The sequence below is a fragment of the Heterodontus francisci genome, chromosome 6 (genome assembly GCF_036365525.1).
Source record: "Heterodontus francisci isolate sHetFra1 chromosome 6, sHetFra1.hap1, whole genome shotgun sequence".
In the NCBI taxonomy this organism is placed as follows: Eukaryota; Metazoa; Chordata; class Chondrichthyes; order Heterodontiformes; family Heterodontidae; genus Heterodontus; species Heterodontus francisci.
In genome coordinates, this window is record NC_090376.1 from 39086276 (window position 1) to 39100647 (window position 14372).

A 14372-nucleotide genomic window follows, 5' to 3' on the forward strand; every position below is an offset into this window, starting at 1 on the left:
GTATTTAAGGGGGATTGGAAAATTATGGGCAGTGCCTCCACAATTTCCACCCTTAATTCCCCAAGTATGCATTTCATCCAGTCCTGGTGCCTTATCAACTTGAAGTACAGACAGTCTATCCAATACCTCCTCTTGATCAATTTTTAGCCCATCCAGTGTCTAACTACATCCGCTTTCACTATGACTTGGGCAGCATCTTCTTCCTTCGTAAAGATAGATGCCAAGTACTCATAGTACCTCAGTCATGCCCCCTACCTCCTTGCATAATTCCCTTTTTAGGAATTGTAACCTCAAAGATCCCACAGCATACAAGGTTGATTTTTTATTTATTCACGGGATGTGGGTGCCACTGGCTAGGCCAGCATTTGTTGCCCATCCCCAATTGCCCTAGAGAAGGTGGCGCTGAGCTGCCTTCTTGAACCACTGCAGTCCATGTGAGGTAGGTACACCCACAGTGCTGTTAGGAAGGGAGTTCCAGGATTTTGACCCAGCGACAGTGAAGTAACGGCGATATAGTTCCAAGTCAGGATGCTGTGGGACTTGGAGCGGAACTTGGAGGTAGTGGTGTTCCCATGCATTTGCTGCCCTGGTCCTTCTAGTTGGTAGAGATGGTGGGTTTGGAAGGTGCTGTCTCAGGAGCCTTGGTGCATTACTACAGTGCATCTTGTAGATGGTACAGACCGCTCCCACTGTGCGTCGGTAGTGGAGGAAGTGAATGTTTGTGGATGGGGTGCCAAATCAAGTGGGCTGCTTTGTCCTGGATGGTTGAGCTTCTTGAGTGTTGTTGGAGTTGCACCATCCAGGCAAGTTTGGAGTATTCCATCACACTCCCAACTTGTGCCTTGTTGATGGTGGACAGGCTTTGGGGAGTCAGGAGAGGAGTTACTCTGCAGGATTCCTAGCCTCTGACCCACTCTTGTAGCCATGGTATTTATATGGCTACTCCAGTTCAGCTTCTGGTCAATGGTAGCCCCTAGGATGTTGATAGTGGGGGATTCAGCGATGGTAATGCCATTGAATGTCAATGGGAGATGGTTAGATTCTCTCTTGTTGGAGGTGGTCATTGCCTGGCACCTGTGTGGCATGAATGTTTCTTGCCACTTATCAGCCCAAGCCTGGATATTGTCCAGGTCTTGCTGCATTTCTACACAGACTGCTTCAGTATCTGAGGAGTCACTAATGGTGAACATTCTGCAATCAGCGAACATCCCCACTTCTTATGATTGAAGGAAGGTCATTGATGAAGCAGCTGAAGATGGTTGGGCCCAGGACACTACCCCGAGGAACTCCTGCAGTGATGTCCTGGAGCTCAGATGATTGACCTCCAACAACCACAACCATCTTTCTTTGTTCTAGTTATGACTCCAACCAGCAGAGTGTTTCCCCCCCCCCCACCCCCGATTCCCATTGACTTCAGTTTTGCTAGGGTTCCTTGATGCCATACTCGGTCAAATGCTGCCTTGATGTCAAGAGCAGTCACTCTCACCTCAACTCTTTTCAGCTCTTTTGTCCATGTTTGAACCAAGGATGTAATGAGGTCAGGAGATGAGTGGCCCTGGCGGAACCCAAACTGAGCATCACTAAGCAGGTTATTGCTAAGCACGTGCCGTTTGATGGCACTGTCGATGACACCTTCCATCACTTTACTGATGATTGAGTAGACTGATAGGGCGGTAATTGGCCAGGTTGGACTTGTCCTGCTTTGTGTTTACAGGACATAACTGGGCAAATTTTCCACATTGCAGGGTAGATGCCAGTGTTGTAACTGTACTGGAATAGCTTGTCTCGGGGTGCGGCAAGTTCTGGAGCACATGTCTTCAGTATTATTGCCGGAATATTGTCAGGGCACAGAGCCTTTGTAGTATCCAGTGCCTTCAGTTGTTTCTGGATATCACGTGGAGTGAATCGAATTGGCTGAAATCTTGCATCTGTGATGCTAGGGACTTCAGGAGGAGGCCGAGATGGATCATCAACTCGGCACTTCTGACTGAAGTTTGTGGCAAATGCTTCTGCCTTATCTTTCTCACTGATGTGCTGGGCTCCCCCATCATTGAGGGTGGGGATATTTGTGGAGCCTCCTCATCCAGTTTGTAGTTTAATTGTCCACCACCATTCACGGCTGGATGTGGCAGGACTGCAGAGCTTAGACCTGATCCGTTGGTTATGGGATCACTTAGCTCGGTCTATCGCAATGCTGCTTATGCAGTTTGGCATGCAAGTAGTCCTGCGTTGTAGCTTCACCAGGTTGACACCTCATTGAGGTATACCTGGTGCTGCTCCTGGCATGCCCTCCTGCTCTATTCATTGAACCAGGATTGGTCTCATGGCTTGATGGTAACAGTAGAGTGGGGGATATGCCAGGCCATGAAGTTATAGATTGTGGTTGAGTACAATTCTGCTGCTACTGATGGCCCACAATGCCTCATGGATGCCCAGTTTTACATTGCTCGATCTGTTCAAAATCTATCCCATTTAGCACGGTGGTAGTGCCACACAGCACAATGGAGGGTATCCTCAATGTGAAGGCAGGACTTCGTCTCCATCATCTCCACAAAGGATGGTGCGGTGATCACTCCTACCAATACTGTCATGGACAGATGCATCTGGGCAAGCAGATTGGTAAGGACGAGGTAAAGTATATTTTTCCCTCTCATTGGTTCCCTCACCACCTGCCACATACCCAGTCTCACAGCTATGTCCTTTCGGACTCAGCCAGCTCAGTCAGTAGTGGTGCTACCGAGCCACTCGGTGATGGACATTGAAGACCCCCACCCAGAGGACATTCCGCACCGTTGCCACCCTCCGTGCTTCCTCCGGGTGGTGTTCAACACGGAGGAGTACTGACTCATCAGCTGAGGGAGGGCAGTAGGTGGTAATCAGCAGGAGGTTTCCTTCCCATGTTTGACCTGATGCCATGAGACTTAAGAGGGAGATACAGGTTTTTAATTAGTAATGGGTTGAAGGGTTATGGAGAACGGGCATGAAAGTGGAGTTGAGGCGGAGATGAGATCAGCCATGATGGTACTGAATGGAGGAGCAGGCTCGAGGGGCTGAATTGCCTACTCCTGCTCCTAGTTCTTATGTGGTCCGGAGCTGATGTTGAGGACTCCCAGGACAATTCCCTCCTGACTGCATACCACTGTGCCACCGCCTCTGCTGGGTCTGTCCTGACGGTGGGACAGGACATACCCGGGAATGTGATGGCAGTGTCCGGGACATTTTCTGTCAAGTATGATTCCGTGAGTATGACTATGTCAGGCTGTTGCTTGACTAGTCTGTGGGAAAGCTCTCCCCAACTTTGGCACAAGACCCCAGATGTTAGTAAGGAGGACTTAGCAGGGTTGACAGGGCTGGATTTGCCGTTGCCATTTCCGGTGCTTAGGTCAATGCCGCGTGGTCCGTCTGGTTTAATTTTTTTTTTTTAAATTGATGTCCAAATGACTACTGTGCCTTCAGCTTTTTTCAGTGCAAACTAATTCCACGTTTAAGTGGAAAGCGGTACAAATTAAATTGCAGCTGTGGTATGCTAAACTGTGGTCCTTTTACTTATAAATTTGTTGTATTAAGGTTGGAGAGAGAATGGAGTTTCACTGAAATACATACACAATAAACTTGGGCCTTTCTTTTTCTGGTTCCTTGATTGATTTTTTTTGGACATAGATATGCACACAATAATTCCACCTATCTTGCAGGCCTGGTAATCAAATCAGGATCTCTTCGATTAGGTCATACTACTACTTTGTTACAATACTTTGAGATCTACACACAATTGCAAGGAGGTAAAACAAAATCATGTCAGCTGGAAGATCCACATACGTGTACATAAAATTCTCTGACCAAAGAAAAAGAGATCCTTGAAGAGTTAAGGTGGGCAGGTGGGGGGGGGGGGGGGGAGAAAAAAAAGAGAAAAGGGTGAAGAGAGACTAATTAAATGGAGGACAGAATAGATAAAGTATTAAAAATTGGTTTACAGTTTAAAAGGATGACATTTCATGCAGTTTTACCTGATGTACAAACTTACTTTATTACTTGGAAAAGTGTTCTATACAATTGAGTGAAGATATCATTACTATCCTCCAGTTCAAAGCAGATGTTATACGATTTTACCCAGGCAATATTCTATAAATGAAACAAAGAGAATCTTGATCATTCTTCTAATGACTGAACTAATTGAATTTAAGATGGCAAGAGGACTGAGGCTATTTTATAAAAGTCATGAAATTATGCACTTGACTCTCCAAATGACAAGTTCCCAGATAAATGATACCGAAAGATAACTGGACATTTTTACTCTGAAACATTGCTCATGATTCACTTTTTCAAAGATCATGGCAGACCTTCTGGTACTTGCTAGGAGAATGCTACAGGAGAATAATGAATAAAACGGGACAGAGGAGAACAAGAGAAATTCCCATATCCAGCAGAAAGATTATTTCTGCAATCTGCACAATGCTGGAAACACAACGGGTTGCCACATTTCTGAAGAGTGGAACTGATGTTTTAGATGGGGATTTAGAGGATCTGAATGAGGATTAATAATCTTGTTATAAAAGAACCTCGAGGGATGAGTGACCATAATATGATAGAAACATAATGTGAAATTTTAAGTGAGGTAGCTCAATCTGAAGCCAGGATGTTAAATTTAAAACAAAGGAAATGATGAAGGTATGAGGGGCAAATTGGCTGAGATACATTGGGAGAATACATTTAAAAAAAAAGCTATGACAGTACATGGATAGTCTTTAAATAATTACGACATAGTTTACAACTATATATTCCTTCAAGGCACAAAAACCCCAAAAGTAAAGGCAGTCAGCCATGGCTAACGGAGAAAGTTACAGATTGTATAAAATTAAAAAGAAAAGGCCTATAAAGTTGCCAGAAATGGTAATAAACCGGAGGATTGGGAGGAGTTTGGAATGCAGCAAAGGAGGACCAAGAAACCGATAAAGAAAGGGAGAATAGAATATGAATGTAAACTGGCAAAAAAGAAACGGACTGTAATATCTGTATGGCAGAAAAGCTCAATGATTATTTTGTGTCTGTCTTGACTGAGGAAGATACAAGAAATCTCCCAGAATTAGAGATCCAACGTATTAGGGGGAAATGAGGAATTGAAAGAAATTAATAGCTAGAAGGCTGTATTGGAGAAATTAGTGGGCTGAAGGTTGATAAGTCATTAGGACCTAATATTCTATATCCCAGAGTGTTGAAAGAGGTAGCTATGGAAATAGTGGATGCATTGGTGATCATCTTCCAAAATGCTATAGATTCTGGAGCAGTTCCTACAGATTTGGAAGATTGCAAATGTCACCCCACTATTTAAGAAGGGAGGGAGAGAGAAAACAGGGAATTACAGACCTGTTAGCCTTACATCAGTGGTTGGGAAAATGCTAGAATCTATTCTAAAGGATGATAAATAGATATTTGGATAATAATGATCTGATTGGGGATAGTCAACATGGATTTATGAATGGGAAATCATGTTTGATGAACCTGATGGAGTTTTTTGAGGATGTTACTAACCGAATTGATAGAGGAAATCGGTGGATGTAATATACTTGGATTTTCAGAAGGCTTTTGATAAAGTTCCCCACAGGAGAATGGTTAGCAAAATTAAAGCACATGGGATAGGAGGTAATATATTGGCATGGATTAAGGATTGATTAACAGGCAGAAAGCAGAGAGTAGGAATAAATGGATCATTCGCACGTTGGCAGGCTGCGACTAGTGGGATACTGCAAGGATCAATACTTGGGCCCCAGCTGTTCACAATATACATCAATGATTTGGATGTGGAGACCAAATGTAATATTTCCTAGGTCGTGGATTACACAAAGCTAGGTGGGAATGTGTGTTGTGAGCAAAATGCAAAGTGGCTTCAAGGGGATTTGGACAGACTTAGGTGAGGGAGACCGAGGGAGAAAAACATGGCAGATGGAATATAATGTGGAAAAATGTGAGGTTATCCACTTTGGTAGGAGGAACAGATGTGCAGAGTATTTCTTAGATGGTAAGAGATTACTAAGTGTCGATGTACAAAGGGACCTGGGTATTACCCTTGCCAAGAAGTCACTGAAAGCAGGTGCAAAAAACAATTAAGGTGGCTCATGGTATGTTGGCCTTCATCACAAGAGGATTTGAATAGAGGAGTAGTGAAGTGTTGCTTCAATTGTTTCGAACCCTGGTTAGACCGCACCTGGACTGCTGTGTGCGGTTTTGTTACCCTTACCCTAGGAAAGGTATTATTGCCAAAGAGGGAGTGCAACAAAGTTTCACCAGACTTGTTCCCGGGATGGCAGGACTGTCCTATGAAGAGAGATTGGGGAAACTGGGACTGTATTCTCTGCAGTTTCGAAGAACGAGAGGTGACCTCATTGAAACCTACAAAATACTTAAAAGGGACAGACAGGGTAGATGCAGCTAAGAGGTCTCCCCTGGTTGGGGAATCTAGAACCAGGCGACACAATTTCAAAATAAAAGGGGGAAGCCATTTAGGACCGAGATGAGGAGAAATTTCTTTACTCGGGGGGGGGGGGGGGGTTGTGAATCTTTGGAATTCTCTACCCCAGAGGGCTGTGGAAGCTCAGTCATTGAGTATGTTTAAAGCAGAGATTGACAGATTTCTAAATACCAATGATATAAAGGGATATAATAGTGTGGGAAAAATACACTGAAGGGGATGATTAGCCACAATAATATTGAATGGCAGAGCAGGCTCGATGGGCTGAATGACCAACTCCTGCTCCCAATGTTCCTATGATCCATCGTTCTTTCAAAATGTTAACAGGAGGGAAAGCGGGAAAAAGAGAAAGCTTTTTAAAAAAAAAAAATTCAAGGTCCCAGGTCCAAGAGCTGGAGAGAGAGGGGGAGAGTGAGAGAAACACTAAAAAGGCAGTCAGACCGCTATTGAAAAAACTAAAAATCAGTTTGCTTCTTTTGTCACTAATCGAGTTTTTTTTCCAACTAAGCCCACCAAGGCCAGTAGTATCAAGTTCAAAATATACTCCCAATAAAAAAAAGCAGGCTTCCCCCTGACTGCTGATGCTGTTCAACCAGAATTATATTATTCCTCATACTGCTATCTTTTAAGCTATGGAGGGAAGGGGAAAATAAGTCAATGGGCAGAAATTTATACTCACGCTGCCAAAATCGGCGGCAGGTGTCAACAGTGATGGCCTGCCTGTACGGGCCGCACGTCGCGATGTCGCTGCTATATTAAGCACAGCGGCTCATTTCAATAGCCGGGGCTGACCGCCACCGCCGCCTCCCCCCCCCCACCAATGACGTGGAGGGGGCGGGCTGTCCGTCCAATTTCAATATTTAAAGATATATACATTTTTTTTTAAAATTAAATAAATTTGTCTTTCCTCTCTCCCACCAATAACCCTAGAATTAATTACTTGCCCTCTTCCCCCCCCACCAGAACACTTAAGTTGTCCACCTGACCTCCCCCCCCCACCCCCTCCCCCCAACAAAGTGTATAAACTTTCCACTATAACCCTTCCCACCATCCCTCAACTATGAGATGACTTTGACCCCACTCCCTCACCATCGCACTGAGAAACTTACCTTCTCCCCTCTCCCCACCAGCATTCTGCCTCGGTTCCCCAAACAGAGATCCGAAAGCGCGGGCTAGCAGCACAAAGATCGCACCAGGACAGATGGCAGGTGTGTACGGGTAATTAATTCAACGATTTAAACTAATTTAAATATTTAGAAGAAGCTGCCATCATCGAGCGGCGGGGGCAAACACCAGCAATGTCAGGCTGGGGCCTCCTCGGTGTTGGGGTGCGTAGCAGCGTGTCTGTAAAATTCAGCCCAATGTCTCCACTCCTAATCACCATTGACTTAGCTTGTGCAGAAATATAGTCAAGATTGGTTATCATAGCAGTCACTGACAAACAGACTACCAAAACTGGATATCTGAAGTTCACAGGTAGAAAACAGCCTTTTGATACATTTCCCAAAAGGGATTGCGTTCGCCAAGGAGTTCGCTCCTTCAGAGTTAAGTGGGTGGGGTGCAGGAAGCAGACAAGATGATTAAATGGTAACTTTGGGGCAAGAAGAAAGCTAGTTAAAAACCAAGTTCAGTTTTGTCAGTTTAATAACTCTTAATATTGCATAAGATGGTTTTATTTTATGTGAAGTAAATATATTGATTTCTGGTCAAGAGTTGCTTACCATTCTCCAGCCACATTTAAAACTGCATTGGTAGTGTTGGAGCCGTTATAAATGGGGAGAGATTTGATAATTGAGTCAGTACATAATGAGCCCTACTGGATTTGGTTTTGGGTAATGAACCAGACCATCTCAGCAGTATGAAGGAGAAAAATTAAGTTTGAGTAATTGCAATAAAGCTTTGAGAGAGAATATGTAAAAAAAAAAGTTGATTCCTTTTCTCAAAAGGCTCAAAGAGGATGTCTGCTGCATAAACTGGAAGCAAAAAGACTGATGGAGCAGTTGAGCAACAGGCACAGCGTAGTTTAATAATATTCCAATGGAGGAAAAAAAGGATTGTGCCCAAGGTCACAGTCTCATCGGTGACTCAAATTAGATGGAAAATAAAATCAAACGAAAGCATATAACAAAACTAAAAGCTAGCAATCCACGAGAGTTCAGACTATAGTATTTCTCAGAAAATGGGGGGGGAGAAAATGCAAGAATCATAGAAAATAGGAGCAGGAGTAGGCCATTCGGCCCTTCCAGCCTGCACTGCCATTCAATACGCTCATGGCTGATTGTCCAAACTCAGTACCCTATTCCTACTTTTGCCCCGTTTCCCTTGATTCCTTTAGCCCCAAGAACTATATCTAACTCTTTCTTGAATATATTTAATGATTTGGCCTCAACTGCTTTCTGTGGTAGAGAATTCCACAGGTTCACCACCCTCTGGGTGAAGAAATCGCTCATCTCAGTTCTAAATGGCTTACCCCTTATCCTTAGATCGTGACCCCTCATCCTGGACTCCCCTGCCATCAGGAACATCTTTCCTGCATCTAGTCTGTCCAGTCCTGTTAGAATTTTGTAGGTTTCTATGAGATCCCCCCCCTCATTCTTCTTAACTCTAGCAAATACAAGCCTAATCGATCCCATCTCTCTTCATACGTCAGTGCTGCCATCCCAGGAATCCATCTGGTGAAACTTTGCTGCACTCCCTCCATAGCAAGAAATCCTTCCTCAGATAAGGAGACCAAAACTGCACACAATATTCCAGGTGTGGTCTCACCAAGGGCCTTGTATAATTGCAGCAAGACATCCTTGCTCCTGTACTCGAAACCTCTCGCTATGAAGGCCAACATACCATTTGCCTTCTTAATTGCCTGCAGCACCTGCATGCTTACTTTCAGCGACTGGTACACAAGGACACCCAGGTCTTGCTGCACCTTCCCCTTTCCCAATCTATCACCGTTCAGATAATAATCTGCCTTTCTGCTTTTGCCACCAAAGTAGATAACCTCACATTTATCCACATTATACTGCATCTGTCATGCATTTGCCCACTCAACTTGTCCAAATCACACTGGAACTTCTCTGCATCCTCCTCACAGCTCACACTCCCACCTGCTAAAAGGGGCAATTAAAAAAAACTTGTATTCAATGTAAAGGGAAATAGCAAATAATTTTAACATGTCAGGAAAGAGTTAGAGCCATTCCCCCCCATCCACCCCCCCCCAAAAATGGAGTATGCTGAGGCAGATAAGCAAATGGAGAAACTAAACGCATTTTGTTTCAGTATTTACAGAGAGACGAGGAAATCTTCAATTGCTGTGGATGAGGAAGTAGAAGAGCACACAAAAGATGTATACGCGAATAAGAAATCTTTTCTTAGGGTGCTGAGCCCACTAAAAATTAGTGAATGTGAAAGAGAATCAGTTTTGACTAAATTTGACAGAAATCTGACAAAAGCTATGACATAAGCCCTTCAATTTAGCATTGGGGTGGGGTAAGGGAGAGAGGGCTGGCAAAAAGAACCATCAAAAGAAAAGATAGCAAATGGTATTGTGAGGCTTATAATCGAGAGGACTGAAGACAGAAGCTAAGAGGTTATTATGACTCTGTATAGAACAATAGTTAGGCCACTTCTGGAATAGTGCCCAGTTTTGGACCCCTCCCTGCAAGACCTAATAGCCCTAGAGAAAATGAAATGCAGATTACCAGGTGACACCATGAATCTATGTTACGACGAAAGGTTGGAACAACTATATCCTCTCAGTTCAACCTGATTTGGTGGGGTGGGGGGGGAAAAAAAAAAAAGAGAAACAAGAGAGATTCCAGAGAGATGTTAGATATGATAAAATACAACAAACAAAAAAAAAAAGGTCATTTTCATTGATTTACCTACCTAAGATAAGATGCCAAGATAAGCACGGAATACTTCAAGGTGAAAAATTAGAAAAGATACTTTATCATGTAAACAGTTATCAGAATGGTGTGCCATAACTGGGAATTATCGTATTGAACAATGTACTGAAGAGTTGAAAGGGTATGAGGATAAAGCTCAAAAAAATAGACTAAGTTAGGCCCTCCGAGGGGGTTTAAATTCCAGTCAAAAATAGATGAAGGGCATATTTCTGTGGTAAAATTTAGATTTACATCTCTCTCTTCCTCAAAGTAGTTGAGACCCCAACCATTTTTATACTTAAGCCATAAAAATTTGAACGATGACATCAATAAAAAAGTTAAAATATTAAAAAGGCGTCTTGTACCCTATAACAATTTTCATCAATATCCCTATATTCTGTGCAAACGCCATGATTATTTTGTGGTCGGAACAAGCTTTCATATATTCAATGATCAATATTAACAGTAATGGTTGAATCCTTAAAGCGTTTTGTACTACTCACCTCCAGTAAGTAGAAATATCTGTTAAACTGTGCACTTTTTGTGTCTTCTAATCCCTTAAGCTGTCTTGTTATGAACATAAAAATATCCTAAACAGAATAAAATTGAATATTTACAGTATTACAGAATGCTTTAACAGATTTGAGAAACAAAATTCAGAAATGCAAGCCAGGATTCTCAAATTTCAGAAATATAAAATTACAGAAATAAAAACATTACTGTATTTAAAAACCAAATTTAAAATTTTTTAAAGGAATTAAAAAGGAGCTACCTTAAGTTTATCTGGTGATGTGTAGGGTGCCTCTGGGGCATAGATTCTAAAAATATCAGCTAGGCAGCAGGCAACCAGTAGACGCACATCCTTGTCAGGATGTTTAAGGAAAAAATCAGAAGCAAGATGCAATGCCAGATTGAGATACAACTCTTTCTCATCCTCTGAATCTTGGTCCATGTCCATGAAGGTTTTTACAACCATCTAAGAAGACAAAATTAAATACATTTACTTAAAATCCAATTTCAACATTTTAGCAAAAACAAGTACTGTAAAATTGAGTTGTATTTCAAGGCAAATTTTTGATTTACATTTCTCCTTTTACAAGTTAATGCATGGCCTTCTTTTGCATGACAAATAAAAATCTTAGTAATATCTGCAGCCCATAACTAGTCAGTTGGTAAAGTCAAGAGAAATGTGGTTCTGAGCAACTTCTCCAGAGTTATAATGAAGTTACTTGTTCTACTCAGCACCTCCAAGCATTTACAGGTTGAAAACCATACCCCAAAAAGTCCCCAATACTGACTGCTGGAGTTCTCAGACTTATTTTTCCAATTCTCAAATTCTCATGCACAGTATTAAATAAATATTTACAATTTTCAGTTTCTACCTACCTCCCACAGAGTGAGCACAAAGCGATAATTTACATTCTTAGCCTTTGCCTACATAGATATTGCCCAGGAAAAAAAAAAGATGGCGAACTAAATTTTATTAAAGCAACAGTTCAAAAAACAAAATGCAATTCTGAAGAACATTCATCCTATGATGGATTTGTATTTTCTGTCTTTACATAAACTTTGTCCACCGATTTTCACCCGTATAACCTAGCTCCAGGGATACAGCAGAGCATGGAAGTTTAAAGTCTTGGAATACACAGCAGAAGTAGAGTGCAAAAAAAAAAAAGCAGCCACCTTGAAGATTAAAAGCAACAACCCTATTTTAATATTTAATAAGCCCACTGAAATAGCTTTCACCGATGATCTCCACTATGGAAGCACAATTAATCATTTTTGTTCATTATTGCAAATGGCTCCCTATACCGCCCCACCTTGCTTTCCTCCTTCCAGACACCCCTTAAAACCTACCTTTTTGACCAGGTTTTTGGTCATCTGACCGAATCTCCAGTGGCTCCCATCGTATTTTGTTTTATGAGGGGAGGCGGTGGCGTAGTCTGTTACTCATCCAGTGACGATACCAGAGACCCGGGGTATTGCTCTGGGAACATGGGTTCAAATCCCACCACAGCAGAAAGTGGAATTTGAATTCAATTAAAAACATTTGGAATTAAAAGCCTGTCTAATGATGGCCATGAAACCATTGTTGATTGTCGTAAAAACCCCTCTGGTTTTGTTGACGTCCTTTAGGGAAGGAAATCTGCTGTCAAGCCTGGCTACCAGACCCGAACGAACCCAACCAAGCCCAACTACATGTCGGGTTCGGGTTGGGTTGGGTCAGTTTTGGTCGGGTTTGATTTTGAATGGTTCGCTATCTACATTTTGACATGATTTTTTTTTTTCTGTACCAATAACATTTGCTATTTTCACATCGGGCCAGGCATGAAAAAAATTGAGACTCAGAAATGAGTTCGCATTGGCTGTGGTCGCATCGGGCCCAGGTTGGGTTTTAATTTTGTACCCGAGCGAGGCTTTAATCTGCTGTCTTTACATGGTCTGACTTACATGTGACTCCAGACACACAGCAATGTGGTCAACTTTTAAATGACGTCTGAAATGGCCAAGCAAGCCACTCAGTTTTATTAGACCGCTACAAAGTCAATACGGAATGAAACTGGATGGACCACCCAGCATCAACCTAGGCACCAGAAGCGATAACAGCAAACCCAACCATGTCGACCCTGCAAAGTCCTCCCTATTAACAACTGGGGGAGTGTGCCAAAATTGGGAGAGCTGTACCATAGACTAGTCAAGCAACAGCCCGACAGTCATATTTACGGACATACCCAGACACCATCACCATTCCTGGGTATGTCTTATCCTACCAACAGCAGCGACCCAGCAGAGGTGGCGGCACAGTGTTAGCTAGTGAAGAGGGAGTTGCCCTGAGAGTCCTCAACATTGACTCAGGCGCCCACCCACCACCCCCCCCCCCCCAATGAAGTCTCATGGCATCAGGTCAAACATGGGCAAGGAAACCTCCTGCTGATTACCAACTACTGCCCTCCCTCAGCTGATGAATCAGTACTCCTCCATGTTGACCACTTGGAGGAAGCACTGAGGGTGGCAAGGGCGCAGAATGTTTAGGGTCTTCAACGTCCATCACCAAGAGTGGCTCGGTAGCACCACTACTGACTGAGCTGAGGGATGGACGTGATGAGGGAACCAACAAGATGGGGAAAAAAACCACATGACCTCATCCTCACCAATCTGCGTGCTGCAGATGCATCTGTCCAGGACAGTATTGGTAGGAGTGACCACCACACAGTCCTCGTGGAGACAAAGTCCCGTCTTCACATTGAGGATACAACCCTCCATAGCGTTGTGTGGTAGTACCACCGTGCTTAAAATGGGATAGATTTCAAACAGAGCTAGCAATGCAAAACTGGGCATCCATGAGGCGCTGTAGGCCAACAGCAGAATTGTACTCAACCACAATCTATAACCTCATGGCCCGGTATACCCTCCCCTACCATTACCATCGAGCCAAATGACCAACCCTGGTTCAAAGAAGAGTGCAGGAGGACATGCCAGGAGCAACACCAGACATACCTCAAAAATGAGATGTCAACCTGGTGAAGCTACAAGCCAGGAATACTTGTATGCCAAACAACAGAGGCTGCATGCGATAGACAGAGCTAAGCCATCCCACATCCAACAGAGCAGATCTAAGTTCTGCAGTCCTGCCATATCAAGTCGTGAATGGCGGTGAACAATTAAACAAGTAACTGGAGGAGGAGGAGGAGGAGGCGGCTCCACAAATATCCCCACATTCAACGATGGGGGGAGCCCAGCACATCAATGCAAAAGAAAAGGCTGAAGCATTTGGATCCATCTTCAGCTAGAAGTGTCGAGTGGATGATCCATCTCGGCCTCCTCCAGAAGTCACCAGCATCACATGCCGATCTTCAGCCAATTCAATTCACTCCGCATGATATCAAGCAACAACTGAAGGCACTGGATAGTGCAAAGGCTATGGCCCCTGACAACATTCCCACAATAGTACTGAAGACCTGTGCTCCAGAATTTGCCGTGCCCCAAGCCAAGCTGTTCCAGTGCAACGCTGGCATCTACCCACCAAT

The 14372-nt window shown here is 43.4% G+C and overlaps 1 protein-coding gene across 3 annotated transcripts in view; it reads right to left on the bottom strand.

Moving 5' to 3' along the window:
- Nucleotides 1–14372, bottom strand: part of pds5b (PDS5 cohesin associated factor B) — a 261787-nt gene that overhangs the window by 201223 nt on the left and 46192 nt on the right. For all 3 annotated transcript variants that reach the window (XM_068033499.1, XM_068033498.1, XM_068033500.1), the window contains exons 3-5: nt 11117–11320; nt 10848–10934; nt 4022–4119 (exon numbers count right to left, since the gene is read on the bottom strand). In XM_068033499.1, the coding sequence (XP_067889600.1) occupies nt 4022–4119; nt 10848–10934; nt 11117–11320 (389 nt within the window). The remainder of the gene's footprint in view (nt 1–4021; nt 4120–10847; nt 10935–11116; nt 11321–14372) is intronic.